The 17,284-nt window shown below is 37.7% G+C and overlaps 1 protein-coding gene across 4 annotated transcripts in view; it reads right to left on the reverse strand.

Moving 5' to 3' along the window:
- Nucleotides 1–17,284, reverse strand: part of SH3KBP1 (SH3 domain containing kinase binding protein 1) — a 141,207-nt gene that overhangs the window by 100,708 nt on the left and 23,215 nt on the right. For all 4 annotated transcript variants that reach the window (XM_080356244.1, XM_080356243.1, XM_080356242.1 and 1 more), the window contains exons 2-3: nt 10,451–10,557; nt 721–844 (exon numbers count right to left, since the gene is read on the reverse strand). In XM_080356244.1, coding sequence (XP_080212370.1) covers nt 721–844; nt 10,451–10,557 — 231 coding nt within the window. The remainder of the gene's footprint in view (nt 1–720; nt 845–10,450; nt 10,558–17,284) is intronic.

The raw sequence follows: 17,284 nt of genomic DNA on the forward strand, positions 1-17,284 counted from the left end.
AAACATGAAGATCAACAAGTGTCCATTTCATATAACAACATAGTTTTGGTTCAGGTTACTCTCCAAGGGAAGTTATAAATTGGACAACCCACTCTCATGCTCATACTATTGCAAACTTAGTTACCAAACATGCGTTTCACCTGCAGTAGTACTGGCCCACTGTAAGTGAGAGAACAAAGTCCATGTCCCAGTTCTGGCCTTTTTCCCTTTGGCTGCTGGGGCAGTGGGTGACGGAGGTGATAGTAACATGCTCAGCACCTGGAGGGAAAAAGTGCCGCATGTCCCACACCGATAATTATGAACCCTTAAATCTACTGGAGTCATTACAGAAGGCATGGCACTTTAATCCCTTGTTTAAATAAGCACAGCCACTTTGTACATGTTTAGTTACTTTGCTCAGTGTCCACATCTAAAGAGAAAAAAAAAAATTCTAATTCATGTTGCAATCCAAATCAAATAATCATTGCCTTCTCTGTTCTTGGTCTGTTGCAGCTTGGCAAGTCTTAACACAGCTCGCAGAGTGATGCCAATATCAAAACTCAGGTTGCATTGCAAGTACACACTTCTCATCATCATTTGACCCTTTCACAGCGTAAATTAAGAGCACGGCATTCGAAATCACTTCCAAGCAAGAGGTATGAATGCACTACCCTATCAATGTGTTGCAGGTAAAGACACAGACAGAAATATAGAACATCAATAAGATTTTTTTTTCCTTACTTGGCTTTACTAGCTCTTCCTGCACTATTCCAGCATCATCAGAATCAGACAATTCCTTTATGAAGTTGGAAGGAAACATGCCAGTCTTTCCATTGAGTATACCTTCCCACCAGCCCTCTTCCACCTGCACCAAGACAAAAACAAAAAGAAAAAAACAGTTTTAACATAAGCAACACTCTACAGAGTTACATTATACGTGATTCTCAGTAACGACGACAGTAATGATTTTGAGCAGTTTGCATTAATTTCAGGTATAAGAAGCATATGGCATGGGCTCCAAGCCAGAACATGTTGTGTTGTGGTTTTTTTTTCAAGTAAAACCAAGAAAGATGCCTGTACCCATATGTAAATGTCAGCAGTGCTGACAGCAGTCAGAAGCATGGATGTGCATTAAATAAAAGGAAAAGAGAACAACTAGAGAGCACACAGTGTCTCCACATTTCATTTTTATGGATATCAGGGCAATCAGTAATTTTCAGTGCACACCATACTTCTATTCATGACCACGTTCTTAATGTATGGGCTTTACAGATTGTAAGAGTTCAAACTCCCTAAGCAGTCAAAGGTGAAAGATAAATGCCTGCAAAGGGCTATTCAGAGAATCTAAACTAGGTATCTTAATATTAATCATGGAAATATTCCTGCCTCCCTCATAAAAATCAGAAATTCTCTGCTTTAAAAATTAATAAAGTTACTACATCATTTATATGTTAATGTAAGAAATCTAAGGAGAACAAAGAACAGTACTAATGTATATTTGACTCTAGATTTACAAAGACCTACTGAAATACATATTAATGATACGGTCAGAAGGAGGAGAGACACTTCCTAGCCCAATCTCAAGAGAAAATATCACTTAAAAATGACAAACTCCTTCCTGTATAACCCATTCTGGGTTGAACAGTAGTGTCAGGGAGTGAAACGACAGCCCTTAGAAACCAGATGCCTTTAGGTTATAACAGGATAGCAAGAAATGACTTATATGCATCAGCTAAACGTACCCTTGACAGATAAATATTTTACATCTGTCAAACACTGTTCATGCACCAAAAAAATAACAGGGGAAGACAGTGTCCGTCTGTGATACATCAGTCTCCAATAATGTCTGACCCATCTCTTTCCTGCCCCCACAACTAAAATCATGAAAATAGAAAGTTAACTTTACAAGTTGAGGATGTTCACATTTACTGCTAGAAAAACAACCCCACATCTTAAATGGTACTAGTTATAATAATTACTATTGAAAACAAAAGTCTAGTTTGTATCATTTACCCACTAAAATCTCAGGTTCTTAGAAAACAAATCTGTTATCTAACATGTTTAGTTATATAACACAGGCAAATATTTTCTCAAACTACAGAGGAATGGTTGAATTTATTTCAAATTAGCTACACATACAATTTGACTACAAAGCAAATTCTTGTTACTCCAGCAGTATTTCCTGTGCTTTCTCTCCATCTCATCCATACATACAAGTCTTAAAGTGTCTCAAAGGTAATATTTTATTTTGTTCTCTCCACACAAACTAATAACTATATGGAAAACTGAAACTGCATGACCCACAACACTTAGAAGACCCTACAAATTATATCTCTTAATATCTATTTATTATATACCATTACACAGAAAATACAAAACATGGCCAAGACACTTTGAGTTATAAAATATTTCAATTTTTCTAATGCACTATTCCCAGATGGCTCGATTGATTAGAGCTAAACATTAAACCATAACTGCATTAGCTGATTGACCAGAAGATTAAACACAGGGGAATTACACAGTTCCTAAGACCCCTGCTTTACAATATGCTGAGAATTACTTGACAGAAAAAAGGTGGCCAATGTCTCTCAGTTCCATCTTTACCTCAAATAATTTTCTCCTGCTCCATTCTTACAGGGTAACACATCACAGTTTTCCTACAGGTTAACATTAGCACTCTTTATGTTTATGTATGGATCTCTATGTATGTGTATAGAAAGACACACATACAAAGATCTTTAGACAAGTAAATCTAAATCGGGTGTGAATATATTCACAGCATTCATTAGCTTTTTGCAAGTCTTCCACCTGATACAAGAATGATTTATCTGAAAATAACATGTCATATTAAATATTTTTACAAATGCAGAAAAATCTAAAGCAGAACACAGATTGACTTTTTTTTTCCACAAGAAAATGCAGAATGATGTTAGCAAGACATGAGAGGTTCCAGTCAAATTGGTCTTCCAAAGATTAATTACGAAATTTGCATCAAAAGTTTTAAGTCTTTTTAAATACTACTGCTACGTGCTACACACTTTCAAGCCTCAAAACACACCAGCTAGAGATTAAACCATACAATGAAGAAGACACTAAAATACCCCCAGGATTTAGTTATCCCAAATTGGGGCAATTCATTGCCATAGGGTTTGAAATGTCACAATAATTCCCAGCCAATAAAACCTTACAAATGAAAATCCATTATTCATGTGGGTAATCCATCTGGAGGTAGAAGCACTCAATAAAATTTGTTCCTATACTACTATAACAAAGTGCTTTCAGGATTTACACATCTAGGTCTTGATTTATGCCCAGCATTCATGTGCTGTATCGAACCAACTAATAAGAGGAGGATTTCATTCAGTGTCCCTATGCCAGAAAGTAAGTTCTACTATTCATAATAACCTACATACAAATTCTAAGTTCAGCCTGAAAACAAAGGTTTTGGTTTAAAGTTAGAAGAAGAATCTTTCCAATCTGCCAAATATAACTGGCTACAACTAGAGGTATTTTCAAGACACTTTTTCAATGTGTTATATCTGTTCACTGCCTTTCTGTTCACTGCATGGCATGTCCTCATCTTGCCAGGCCCCTAGGCTGCCAGTACTGCTGTCACACCACATTTGAAAGCAACAACATACAGAGAAGTGATTGAAGATACTTCATTACTTCACTTCATATATTTAGGGAGGTAAAAACATGGGCACCCAACTGCAACTCAGTCCATGTTGCGTGTGAGGCAGGGACAGATGCAACAGCAACTATCTGCAGTCCAACTCCTGGATGTCATTGAATGAGATACGAACCACAGTATCACCAGAGAATGGTGCATCATCTCTAGAGAAAGTCATCCCATTAAGAAGCCCTACCTTTGGGATTTAAAGGGAAATTTAATCTACATAATTATTATGCAACATTCAAATGTTCTTCCAATATCACTGGGCTTTGGTTTTGTATACATTTCCGATGAAGAAAGAATACTTGTATTTTGTTTCCAATTGAATTGCTCAATCAGTAGAGCCTTTTTTTGCTGTAGATAAGGTTTTTGGAAACTATAAACCAAATACAGATTAAAATATTTCAGAATATACTGGTTTACTTTGTTAGAAAGTGTTTTATCAAATTGTTACGACTCAGCACACAATAACAACTAGACTAGAAAGACGGTAAGAGGTTGTAATAGTTAATTTTACTTACAAATAATGCTATAAATAAGTATAATGAAGTGCTCAAAATAGATACCATGGAAGTGGACAGACAAGAAAATAACACAGAGAATTATATGGGTGAGACATCCATTCAGATAAACAAGACGTTCTCAAAAGGGTATACAGATGCTAGAATATTAAGCTGTTCAGAAATCAACAAAAAATATTGAAAACAACCTATTTCAATCTTTAAAGTTGTTTTTTTTTAAAAAAGAATAATATGACAGAAGTTCAAGCCTTCAGGTAAACATAATAGTTCTACTTCAGAATGGGAATGCAGTTTTATTACGTAACTGTGAAGCAACCAAAGAGACAAAATCACTTCAGTAGGTTGCTAGGACTACAAGATTAAGATATTCCAAAAGTGAGGAAATGTTACTTTTTATTTTCTGCCCATTTTCTCTTCGTGGCAAATACAATCTGCAACAACTCCCTTTAAAGAAAGAAGTTTCAGAGCCTGTCACCAGCCCGACCTGCAGTGCAATAAATCTTGTTCTAAGCTACAAGCTTAGAAGCACCTTCCCCTCAGGGAACCAGGTGGCCATCCCTGGAACGCCAGGATCAGATACTCAAAAAGAGCAGGAAATGCTGAGGCCAACTACCAGCATTTGCTTGCCAAAATATCTAAGAACACCACACCTGTTTGCCTACACCTTGCTATATAATTAATAGGCTAAAGTTGTTAAATTATTAAAATATTCAGCTCTTTGGAATCACCAACCTAAAGTGTGTTTCCAATAAGCTCCTGTATCTGCCTGTTTCACAAGCTTTTCTACAAGCTGCGGCTTTGCCTATGAGGCTGACAGACATCTTACAGCTCAGCTAGGGCAAGCAAGGAGGGCTCTGAGTCAAGAAAGGTTTCAGGTGGAAGAATGTCTCCCTAGATCACAACGGAGTCTTTCTGGGCTGTTAAAACTGAAACACAGTCCCAGGAATAAAAGCAACGCCAGAGGCAGGCAAGAAGAAGGAGAGAAGCCCAAGGTCAACTTTCTTCTGCTTAAAGAGAATTAGAGCACAAAAAGCAAAGGAAAAAATACCTCTTCTTTTATAAATTCTGAATGAAGATATTGAGCTTGAAGGACAAAAGCAATCACATGTTGAAAGGGAATTAAAAATACAGATTCCCAAAAAACTAAATAAACAAATCCTATTCAATGCCAATGGGAAAAGAAATTTTGGAAACAAAACCTCGACAGAAGGTGGTGCTCACAGTGCCACTTGATGGCTTATTCTGGGAGTGCATTTGGAGAGGGTCATACCCACAAAATGTCAACCAGCCCTTGGGCTTCTGCTGCAGCACATCTGGAAGCTGTCTGATAATTCTGGTGCAGAAGGGAAGAATTAAAACCTGCACAAGTACATTGCATTAGGGGATCTTTTCAGCTTCAGAGTTCTTTATTTTACAATGTCAAAATGTGCTTTTGGATTTTTTTCCTTTTTTTTTTTTTATTGTATTGTTTTGCTTTGTTTTTTTGGTGGTGGTTTGGCTTTTTGTTGGTTTTTAGCATCATCTTCTTAGAAACTGAGGGGCAGAGAAAGCAATCACATGGAACTTGAGTGACCCTATAAAGAGTCAGAGGTATTTGCACCCCTATTTCCAAAAAAACCCACAAACCTTCCTACCATATAAACTAACCAAACATGCAATAGTCACAGAAGTTGTTGGAATAGAATCAGGAAAAACACCACACCACAGCATTTCACAGAAAAGTAGCTGAGGGACGTGGAAGCCCAGCATTCATTCCCAGGTGTTTTATTGCAGTATTATACAGTTCTGCCCTTGTGGCACAGACCATACCCTTGCCACTATTAAATATTTCCCTTTCAACTCTACAGCTGCCAAAATAAGCCAATGTGAGGAAAGTCCAGCTCTGTCCCTGGTGTTTATCCTGTTCTTGGAAATGTGTTGAACTACTTTATCTTGTAACGAGAAGGAGAAGTAGAAGAAGAACAACAACAAAACACCACCACACCAACCTTACCCAAATGGAGCAACAGATTTGTAGAAATCCAATCTGCATTTTTATTATTTCAAATGAGTTACTTATAGGATTCCATCACATTATATATGGCAATGTTACTTATAGGATTCCATCACATTATATATGGCAATGTTAACTAAAAGTCAAAGAATAAGCTCAGTGGTATTACAGCATGTTTGTGTCAAAGACTTAGTTATGAGCTTAACTCCATGCACTACACATTGCCAAAAAGCTGACTTCTCAGAAGGATGAGGCCACATGGAACATAGCAGCACAGCAACAGACTAATCCCAAATGAAAGCAAGTTCTGAACTGTTGAATGACACGCCAAATTCCTTATTCTGATTCTACAGGTTAATTGTCTGGCATCCCATGAAAGTCTAAGGGTGAAACATAATTGGAATTCAGGTATCTGCATTTAATAAGACAATTAGCTACAGTTGTATTTTGGGACAACTGTAATTAGAGTTAGAGCTAATGAGCTAGGAAAAAGACAAGCAAAAAGCTATCAATCACATATTAAACGTGAATGTAAACAATGATGAAAATGCTTCTCTTGTTAGTTTCAAATGCACTTTTGATTTAAGTCTGTTAATTAATATCTCATGGGTATCAGCGTTTGTGTAGTTATGGAAACCTCTAGTTAAAGAACAAGTATTTTTATCTATTGTGATGAATGTTTGATCTTATTAGAATTAATTTCTAACTATTTAAAGCAAATAGGAAGGAACTGTGAGTTCTGAACACATACATCCTCCAAGGATATCTATATGGCGACAAGTCTGGTATTTCAAAACTTACATTTGCAGTTGCCGTTGTTTCAATCCATTGTCCAACCCCAAATCACTACTGCCACAAAAGGAATTTCCAAGAGTAGCTACCACTACCACAGACATAAAAACCCTTTCAAAAAGTATCTTATCAAACTCATTGGTATCAGGGAGAAGGATCTGGGACAGGTTTAGATGCTACTACACCTCAGGTGTTGGTTCGCACCCTGAAACAGAGATGGGAGAACGGAAGACATCCTCATCCTCAGCAAGTGATATCGGTGCAACCCATTTTCACTGGGGTCTGGAGAAAGACACCTGGGTGCTGATGGAGGCAGCTGAGGAGAAGACCTGAATTCTCTTCTGCCAATGCTTTGCTGAAGGCAGTGACTTTCGAGGGCTTTGAGGAGGAACTGAACTAATTTCTTGAAGTGTGAAGCCAAATTAGCACAGTACAACAGGAACCAGATTTTCTTTGTAAGTTGTCAGCCATGACATTTTAAACAGTTTTTGCTAAATAGCCACATAAAGATATATAGACAGTATTTTTGCTCTAAACAATATTCATTTTAGTTTGCTGTCAGTTAAGAATTTATTTCCTTCCAAATAAACAGAAATCCACAGAGATTTGAAAATATTCATCTAAGTCAATTTAAAATCAATTAATTCCACTGATGCACCTTAGGAGGACACAATAAAGTATTACCTGTGGGAATCTGAGACCTTCTACTCATTAATAAAAAGACAGGGTAAGAGAAATGGACAACTGGAAACGGAAAGTGAATGACCGTTAACGTTCCAATTACCTGCTGAACTGTGGTAAATTATGCTGAAGATGCTGTCATCCAGTTTTTCATCTTGAGTAATGATAAACAAAACTGATATTTTGCAAGAATTGCCTCCTGTGGGAGGTCTTTTTGCTGTTGTTCTGGGTTGTTTTGTACAATAACACAGAGAGATTTTGGCCCTTGCAAAAAAAATCTCCATTTTCACAACTGAGGAATAATAAGTCACTCACATCAAGCATTTATCATTTGAAATAAGGAGCAGTGTATAATGACATAAACACTGTGAATGTTATTTCAATGCAACGGCACGTTATGCAACACTGCCTACAAGCAGAAGAGTAAACAATGAAATTAGTGCATTGGTTTGTGCTTTCTACATCGAATAACAGTTCCTGTTTCAAAAGAAAATTTCTGCCCTACTTTTTCGAGGAATTAATACTACTCTGATAAGGGCAGAAGAGGAAGTAATATCAGCAAGTAGTCAACATCAACTGCTTGGTATCAGCCATGATGGAAAATAAAGGTCACACAACAACACTTCCTGAGGTGCTGAGAATTTTTTCTCTTAATTCCTTTATTTTATCTCTTCCACCCAGAGAAGTCAGACAATGTCCTGGATCACATGAATGCACCAGATATTGCCTGAGGCAGAGCTTCTGCTTCAGTAGCCAACAGAACAGAGTATTTTGTAAGGTCAAAGTGGGCACAGCCTCACCTGTGTCAGCTGTTCTTCTTTGGCACTTATGGCCAACAGTTCAGGCCAGCCATGAGCAACCCTCTTCCACACTACAGTAAAACCAACTCGAGTATGATATTCTTTAGGAGTGCCAATCAAAAAAGCAGCCCTAGACAATATAATGTTTTAAACCTTAGAATCAGTAAGTTGTCAATGCTTTCTTCAACGGCAGTAATTGAAGGTACAATTATGAGTTTAAGACTACCAAGTCTGTAACTGGTGATACAAGTGGGTTTTAAAAAGCATGCCCTTAACTGTAAGCATGTGCATGCAAGCGCGGGAAGGTTTCACTTTCATAGATCTACATCTTTCAATTTTAATGCAAACTTTTTCAGACTCACTTGGATTTAAATAAATCTGTTATTTATAATTAAGTTGACCAAATTTATACAAAGACAAGAGATGCATTTCATAAGAGAAGTCTAGTGTCTCATGTAAATTATTTAACCACACAATTCATTTGGCAGAGTTAATTTGTTGGCTGCATACTAGGAAGGGGTTTTATTCCATCCCTGTACTCTTGAAAGAGAGACTTAGAAGTTTTTAAGTAGGGTAACTGACGGAAGATATTTGTGTGGCCATGTGAGGTCAAATATGCCTCAAATTGTGCAATGAAAAGAGGTCATGTGCTGTTGTAAATCTAATACTGGGTTCACAGTGTCTTCAAAATATGTTCTTAAATATCTTACAGCCTTGACACCCCCCATTACAGTTCTGCTCACTGACAGAATAAGGTTGGTTACATGACACATCACAACTGATTCCAGGCAGAACTACATGCAGAGCTGGTGTGTATAGCTAGCTTAAAGGAAAACCAGTGATCACTAAGCTTCTTACATTCAGATGTGAGAATTTAAACTCTCATAAGAAAATGTTGGATGTCACGTAGATTGCAGTAGAATTTACATTATTTTAGAACTGATTTCTTAAGTGACAGATGCAGGAAAAAGAAAACGAATCATATATCTTTGATAAGAAAAAAAAAAATGTTGATTTAGTAGCTGCTGAATCACAAGGAAAAAATCCTACAAATAAATGACACAAGCTGAAATACACCTTTTATCGTCTGCTTGAGCAGACTAAGCTCCTAGATCTTTTTAAAGATAAGTAAATAAAGACTAGATGAGTTTTACTGCTTTCTACTTAAAGGCTTAAAATTAGCATTTTGACTTTCGGTTCTCATGCTATTAAGCTCAAGAAGATATTTTTAAAATCCCTAATGGAACAAAACTGAAGATATTGGGAGTAAATAGTATTCCTTGATCCTGCAATCAGATTCACCCATGCAAACAAAATTGCTGTATCTCTGTCCAAGTTTTCACCATTTGTTCCCAGTCCTTCTAAGAGATGTGCATTCATTTTCCATATCCTTTTCCATCCAAAATAAGTGCATCTTCAGTCTGTAAAGAATTTTTGGTTTGGTTGGGTTGTTTCGTGTGTGTGTTTTTGTTTGGTGGTGGTGGTTGTTGCTGATGTTTGAAATTGATTGAAATTGATTGTTTGAAATTAAATTGTTAAAATTTGCAGGCAAAGATGACCAAAGGTGAATGGCATGGCTGAACTCCAGAGGGCTTCAAGTAAAATTTCAAAATGTGTTTAACTCTGTAAAGATAATTCTTCCCTGTGGCTGTCTTACTAAAACTAGGAAGAGCTTTTTCTGCTATTAACCTTCATTCTTCAGAGATATAAATTCAGCAGCCCTGTAGCACAAACTTTGAGCTTTTTTCCCTGAACAGAACTGAGAAGCATCAACTTATCAAGTAAAACCAGCCAAAGTGCTACAGGGGAAAAAACCCTCACAAAATCCATAAGTGAACAACCACATCCCCTCACTCCCATCAGTAACCCAAATCAAATCTGTCAGTATACCAGAGAAGAAAAATGTCTGGTTTAAATTATGGCTTAGAACACACAGTATCTGAGATCTTAGCATGCACAAGATACGTCAGAACTACATGTATGTGTATTCCATTAAAGATCTGCTCACCTCTCCCACAACTTCAATGATGTCACCAACTTTTAATTCCAGTTCATCTTCATTTTGAGGCATATAACTGAAAGCCACCTGACATCTTCTTCTTCTGTTTCTCTCTCCTGGTGGAAAAGGAAGGAAACAGGGAAATTGTAAAATGAAAACAAAATTCCATGCCAAACACAAGCCAGAGGAAACAGTTAAAGATGGGATATTATTCTTCGAGCACTATTAAAAGAATCAGAATGTCTGCAATGCTTAGCACATCTGCCTATAACTAATTTACAAAAAGAGGGTGGAGAAAAGATTTCTGGTGCATATTATTTCCTTCAACTATCTTTATAATTCAATGCAATTAATAAATGAAAATAAGTCATGGGGATTTTTTTCCTTTCTGTAATAGAGTTCAAGAACCAAAATTTAACTAATAGATTGTGCTTCCTAGTGACAGGATAAACAAACTTTACCCAGAGGATCTTTCCAGGTGTATTTGCTATGATTTCTTTTCTAGGCTAATGCTCCATACACATGGTGTAGGCAAATCCAGAAATCGGAGCGGGTGGTGAAGGGATTCAAAACCTTGTGGCTTTTGTTCATATGGAAATAAGCTCTCAACTGATTATTTTGTCCTGGATCTTTTTTCTCCATAATCCTTCCACGGGTATACAAATATCTCACTAACATTTTTTGATGCGTATTTTTTCACATATATATATACATAGAGATATATATGTATGCACAGATACTTGTAAGGTGCATATTTATGCACTAATATCAGAGTAAAAAAAATAGAAGAAAACCCAAAAGAGCCCCAAAGTTAGGTGTGTCATTGAATTAGCGCGGTTAAGACAGTCTAATTTGGATGATCAATCAGCTACTGGAAATGATGTTACCAGCCATCTCTTTCTTCACCTTGCACATCCAGGCTGCCATGAGAAGCTGGTATGAGGGTGCATCTCTGGATGCACAACTGGAGAGGAGCTTGAATTTATAGCTCTTAATAAGAGTAAGACCTCATAAGACTCCTTACTTGACCCTTCTGCATTATGCTTTTAAGACAGACAGATAAATGAAAATATTAATTTCCAGAGCTTTGTTTGCCAGATCCATTGGCTTACATATAATTATAGTCGTATGACTCGTCGCAGCATGGAGGAGAGAACTTCTCAAAATTAAGTTGCCAAAGCCTGCTGCTCAGCCTCTATTAGCTAAAGGACAACTTACTGACATGAATCATGACCATGTTGGAATGTGGTGGAGGAGGAGAAGGTAGGAAGAGAGAAATAATTCAAAACACAAGATTCACTGATTACTCCCTCTTCTCTAGAAAATGTGGAATGTATAAACCATACTACATCGTATTATTTATACATATATGTATCCACACATATATACACACTCTGCACAAGTAAATGGACTTTCTCTTATGCTATTTCTCTTAACTATTAAACACACTTAACACATACCAAAATCACCTACGTAAATGCTGTCTAAGAACGGCCTTAAGCTGATATTAAATTACAAAAATTGATCTTATGGTCAATTATCTCCCCTGTAACATTCCTTGATGATCCTGTTCTAGGGCATACATTAATAAAAAGTTACAGTTTTTTTTTTCTCTAATCTATTAATTGCAACTAGAGAAAGAAGGGAGAAGGGAAGCCATTGAATTTGGCTTTCTGACAATATTTTTCACAGCAACTGCAATTCTGCATGAGTGGCAGCTTTTTGAATGTTAAAATTAATACCTTAATGCAATGTAACCAAACTCACTCAAATTAGCTCTTTTTTCCACCTACAGATAACTGTTCGTTCTTCACTATCTAAACTAAAATGGTCCTAAATTGACAACTTTACACAGCTGCATTCAAAATAACTTAAATATAATAAATACCTTCCATATTGAGTGCTTTTTTGTGCAAAAGAGGATGGCTATTTTCCCTAAAGATAACAGTCCCACTATGACTTCAAATATCAAGTAGCAAATGATGTGCTGACGTTGCCTGATGTGACAGATGTCAGTTGCCATCCTACTTAATAATCAATATTGTGTGACTCTTGGACAATATTTTTGAGATGGCTAAGAGAGCAAGAAATAAACACAATTCTGGATGTTAATAATAAAACTGTATTAATCTTTTCCCCTCTCCCATCCCATGAAGTTTTTTTTACTACTATATAGAAAACCTAGCAAAAGTCTGCATTTATCTCCATTACTCTCATGGTTGTCTCACTGCTCTCCCTCTCCTCCTAAACCTTTCTCGAGAGAAATACCTAAGTGGAGAGCAGCAAGCCAACAAGAGGCATAGACTCTATGTACCAAATAGCTCCTCTCTGTGGTCTAATGCCAGACTATCCAGAAGATCCAGCAGTGAATCTCTTTGGTTTCAAGGTGTTGCATGCTAATGTTTGTAGTAGTTGAACAGAGCATGAGTGCTGTGAAGGGCTCTGAAGACAAGGCCTATCTGTTTTTTTCCTACACTAAAGCAAACTGGGTAACACAGCAGTATGAGTTTCCTAAGAAAACAGAACTGATAGGAAGTCAAAGCAACCAAGCCATGCATATACAAAAACTGTTAGCAAAGAAAAACTCCAGTTTTGCAAATACAATATTCTCACCCCAGCCTCACTGACTTTTTTATCTGTTTCTTAACTAGCACAAAGTCTCCAAAGGCAGCATGGTCAGGAACCAGAAAGACCAACTCGGACAACTAACAAGCAGTTTAGAAAGAAACACTGAAGTCTTGCTCTTCTGTCACCATTTTCTCTTTTGCTAATATTTCCAGCTTTTGCAGGGTATTATTGCAGTCTATGCTTTAACTGCTAGTCATATGAGATCTAAATGGCACACCGTGACTTTAAAATGTAAGTAATTTGAGCGATTGATGTAAAGTTAATTTTAAAACATATAGGGCAGCAATTCTGCAATGAAGACTAAAGATACTTTCTAATCGAATTCATTTTTTATGACTTCTAACTTGATGGAGAAAATAATTTGTAGGAGTTTTTTTGCATTTTTCTCCACACTTGAGCATAAACTGAGTTACTTGCAAGTGAAAAGCTACGTAGTGGTGAAAAGGCAGGTAACAACCCAATACTTCAAAATCAGAAAAGGTGTGCTGCAAAGTCCTCAATGGGTTTTGAAAGGCTTAGAACAGGCTTAGAAGAAGAAAAAAAAGAGATCGCTGAGCTTTTACTGGTCCATGTATAATAATTTGTGGCGAGTAACCTGCTGCAGGCAGCACCATGCTGCGCTCTGCCTGCTGGTTGCAGTTCTAGGCTTTTTCATTTCCCATGGTTATAGTGCGATATCAGAGTGCTTTAAAGGCAAAATGTCTATGAGCTGCCGGTTGGGAACTAAGCATGATACATTTTATTCAGAGCAAGCTATCATACAGAAATAATGTCACTCAACCTTGTGAAAAATACCGGCTCCCATTTATATAGCTATAATGCACCTTGAAAGAAAAAAAAAATCACATGCCTCATTTGTGCACTCTGTTCTTAGAACAAAGCAGGCAGCTGAGTGTGTACAAAGGGGATAACAAACCAGTAGCTGCAAAGAATATCACATCTGAAGCAATGGCACCAGGAGCTTGACAAGTGTGCCACACAGCATGCCTGAGTTTGCTCTGCTTCCTGTAAGCGCTGTGTCGAAGGCACTGAACCCTTACAAAGTGCTTGCAGATGCAGCAGGGAGGACAGAAAACGGACCTTGCATGCATTGCGAAAGGTGTCACACGATGCACCTTCTCAGTGACACTGGCTGCCCCATTATCTGCAGCTGTTGATTGCCAACTCCTGCTCACCCCACCTGTGGCTATCGTTCCCTCTGCCCTGAGAGGTGAACCGCTTCTCCAATCATTCCCCAAACACTTTCACTCAGAGCAAAACTTGGCAGCTTAGCAGTGTAAACAACAGGCTTTGCTAAAACAGCTCCTTTCAGGCTTTATCCTAAGATTCACCTACCCCTCTCTGTAGGTGTCCCTGAGTCAGATGTCTAAATCTGCACCTATCACTCAGGAGTGGAGAGAACATAATACCTCCAGAGGGTATTTAATGTCACTGTAAAATAGACAACCATAATACATCAGATGAATTACTCTCTCGAGATGCCTTTTTCTACTGCTGCGGCTAGATCAGACTTCAACATCTGACTTTAAAAGGCCTAAAGTCAGGTCAAATGGAAAAAGACGTGAACATATATTTAGAAACTTAAAACAAATAAACAAAAAAATCTTCAAGGGCAGAAATCTAATTTATTTCGAAGTGGCGTTTTATTAGATTCTAAAAATGGTGTGGTTGCCTGTGACACCAGGAGACCATAAAGAGGCTTCCTCCAGCTGTACACATACAAGACAGAGCATGATTTCTAGACATTTAAACACCCCTCTGGCACTAGCAATGAAGATGGAAAAGAGGCAATGACAACACATTGGCATTCAATGCTTACTTTTGTAAGTGGCACCAAAAGCTGAGGCAACACAGCACAAGAAGTCACACTGGTCCTTACATACTGCCATCAGACCCAGGAAAGGTCACAAACTGACAACATGGGATTAGATGAAAAGTGCAGCAGATAGGAAGTAAACTATTTCAAAATTAACTGGGATTTTCAAAGCCAAACTTACTTTTTTAAAACTTAAAACCTCTGTCGTGAAAGAGATGTTTATACAAATGTGTGCATGTATGAATAGGTTATTATACTTTTCACTGGTGCCATTGTCTTTGCAGCCTGTCTTGTCAGTGAAAACTACATGGTTAACTTTGCTGATAGAAGGTCCATCAACTCTACATACTAATCCACTTTTTTTTCCACCACAAAGAACAAGTACAGCATTTTTTTCATAGCACAGTATAGCTATTCTATAAAACAAACAAACAAACAAACAAACAAACAAACAAACCTATATTCAATTAAAACCTTCAGAGAACAGACCCATGGAGCAAATGTCTGTCCTTCTCCCTGCTGACAAAAAGTATATTGATGGCTGACAATCTCTTCAAAACTAGGCCCCACAGTTTTGTAATAGGATTTGTCTTAAAAAGAGACATAAAAATTATCACTGCAGCTCAGGCAAAAAAATCCAACCCAATTGCTCCTTGATTTATGATTGGTTTTTAATAAAGGAGTGTTGCTACAGAAATTGCATGGGTTAGGTTGGGGATGGAATCAAGGTTTGCAGCATGAGGGAGCCTAAAGACATCTTTCCAAAATTTCAAACACATGAACGAACACAGCAGCTCCTGAAGACCCACATATTTCCCTCTCCTGCAGGCTTGCCAGGCAGGCTCAGGTGAACCATGAAAGGAAATTGAAATCAACTGGGCCATCCTTCAAGTAGATGCAAAGTGACTGAACCCAGCAAAACCATGTGGCAAAGAGGCCCTTTTCAGGCAGGTCCGTAAGTAGGAAAATGACAAGTTGGAGGAGCCTATCTTCTGTTTCAGATTTCCCTGCACATTGGTATCATCTGCTCATCAGCTGCAGCTGCACTTCCCATCCTTCCAGCTTTCAAAGCTGTCTCTGTAGCCAGGGGGAACTGGCTCAGTGCACAGTGTCTCCTGGTTAGACAAGCTGGGCTGTGATATGACTCAGCTAGAAACCAGTTCTAAATTAAATGCGCAAAAAGACAAATGCAACGATTGTACAAGTAAGAGATGGCATATATGCTTTTAGGTTGTATGTTACTGATTTTACTGGTACTGATGGAGCTCTGGTACAGCTATTTTGGACTGCCAGTCTAGATGGTTACTGTATCACTTTTTTGTTATAAATCATTGAATTGTGTATATTAAAATGCAAATATTAAGAAAAAGGTTGAGCTAAAAGCTTACTTCTGAAAAAATTCTTCTTAAAACCACCACCCTCAGCAGAAACAGAGAGATAGAAGTTACCTAATTAAGAGCAAACAGCATTAAAATGTTAACTTTTTAAATTGCTTTTCAAAGTATATTGAAGATAGTATTAAGAAACTTCAGGTAAAGTCTTGGTCACACTTAATTTTAATGTGGATTCTGTCACTATCTTCCACAACACAAGGGCTCGACCATCCTACACCCACCCGCTAGCACAAATGCAATTCTGATTTTAAAAGGCACAGGAACTGTCAAGTTGCAATTTCCTTCTTAACCTGGAGGATTCTGGCAGTTTTTTTTCTGACTTAGGATGTGACATGTCAATTCCAACTCTCTCATCACCCACATGCTGTTTAGAAGGGTAAATGCTTTTGGAGAGATGACCAAAAAAACCTCCAAAACAAACACTTTACTGAGGTCTGTTTGTTCTCCATCTAGCAGAAAAGAGAAGTAAGCTCCGTGTTAATACTTTGGGGGGGTTGGGGAAGGGAGTGTTGATGGCGTTTTTTTATTTGGTTTGCTTCTTTTCTTTTCATTTGTGGACATTAATATACCAGAGAAGAGAAAGATAAAACTGCAAGGAGGGGTGAGGGGAGACAGAATATCTGAGATACTTCCAGTACTCTACCAAACTGGTTATGTAAAGCTGCTGTGTTTCTCTACAAGCAGATGAACTGGCAAAAGCCCTGCTTTGATGTGTGCAGCTGAATCCTGGAGATTGAAGGGCTCCATTAAGCACAATTAAGCCACAATGCAATATGCCATCACTGCTAGTAATATATTACTCCGAGTATGTTAATGTTCTACTGTTACTGAGGAGTAGGTTTTCTCTTTCTTGCTAGACGCCACAGTAACACTTCCAGGTTTCTGCCATCTGGCTGCTGCTCTGAATTTTATGACCAAGATTTGTCTGTGAGGAACCTATGAGCCTGGAAAACATATTTTTGTTACACCATCACATTTTAACACATATGCACCATCAGAATAATG

Source organism: Nesoenas mayeri, assembly GCF_963082525.1.
Source record: "Nesoenas mayeri genome assembly, chromosome: 1".
Taxonomy (NCBI): domain Eukaryota; kingdom Metazoa; phylum Chordata; class Aves; order Columbiformes; family Columbidae; genus Nesoenas; species Nesoenas mayeri.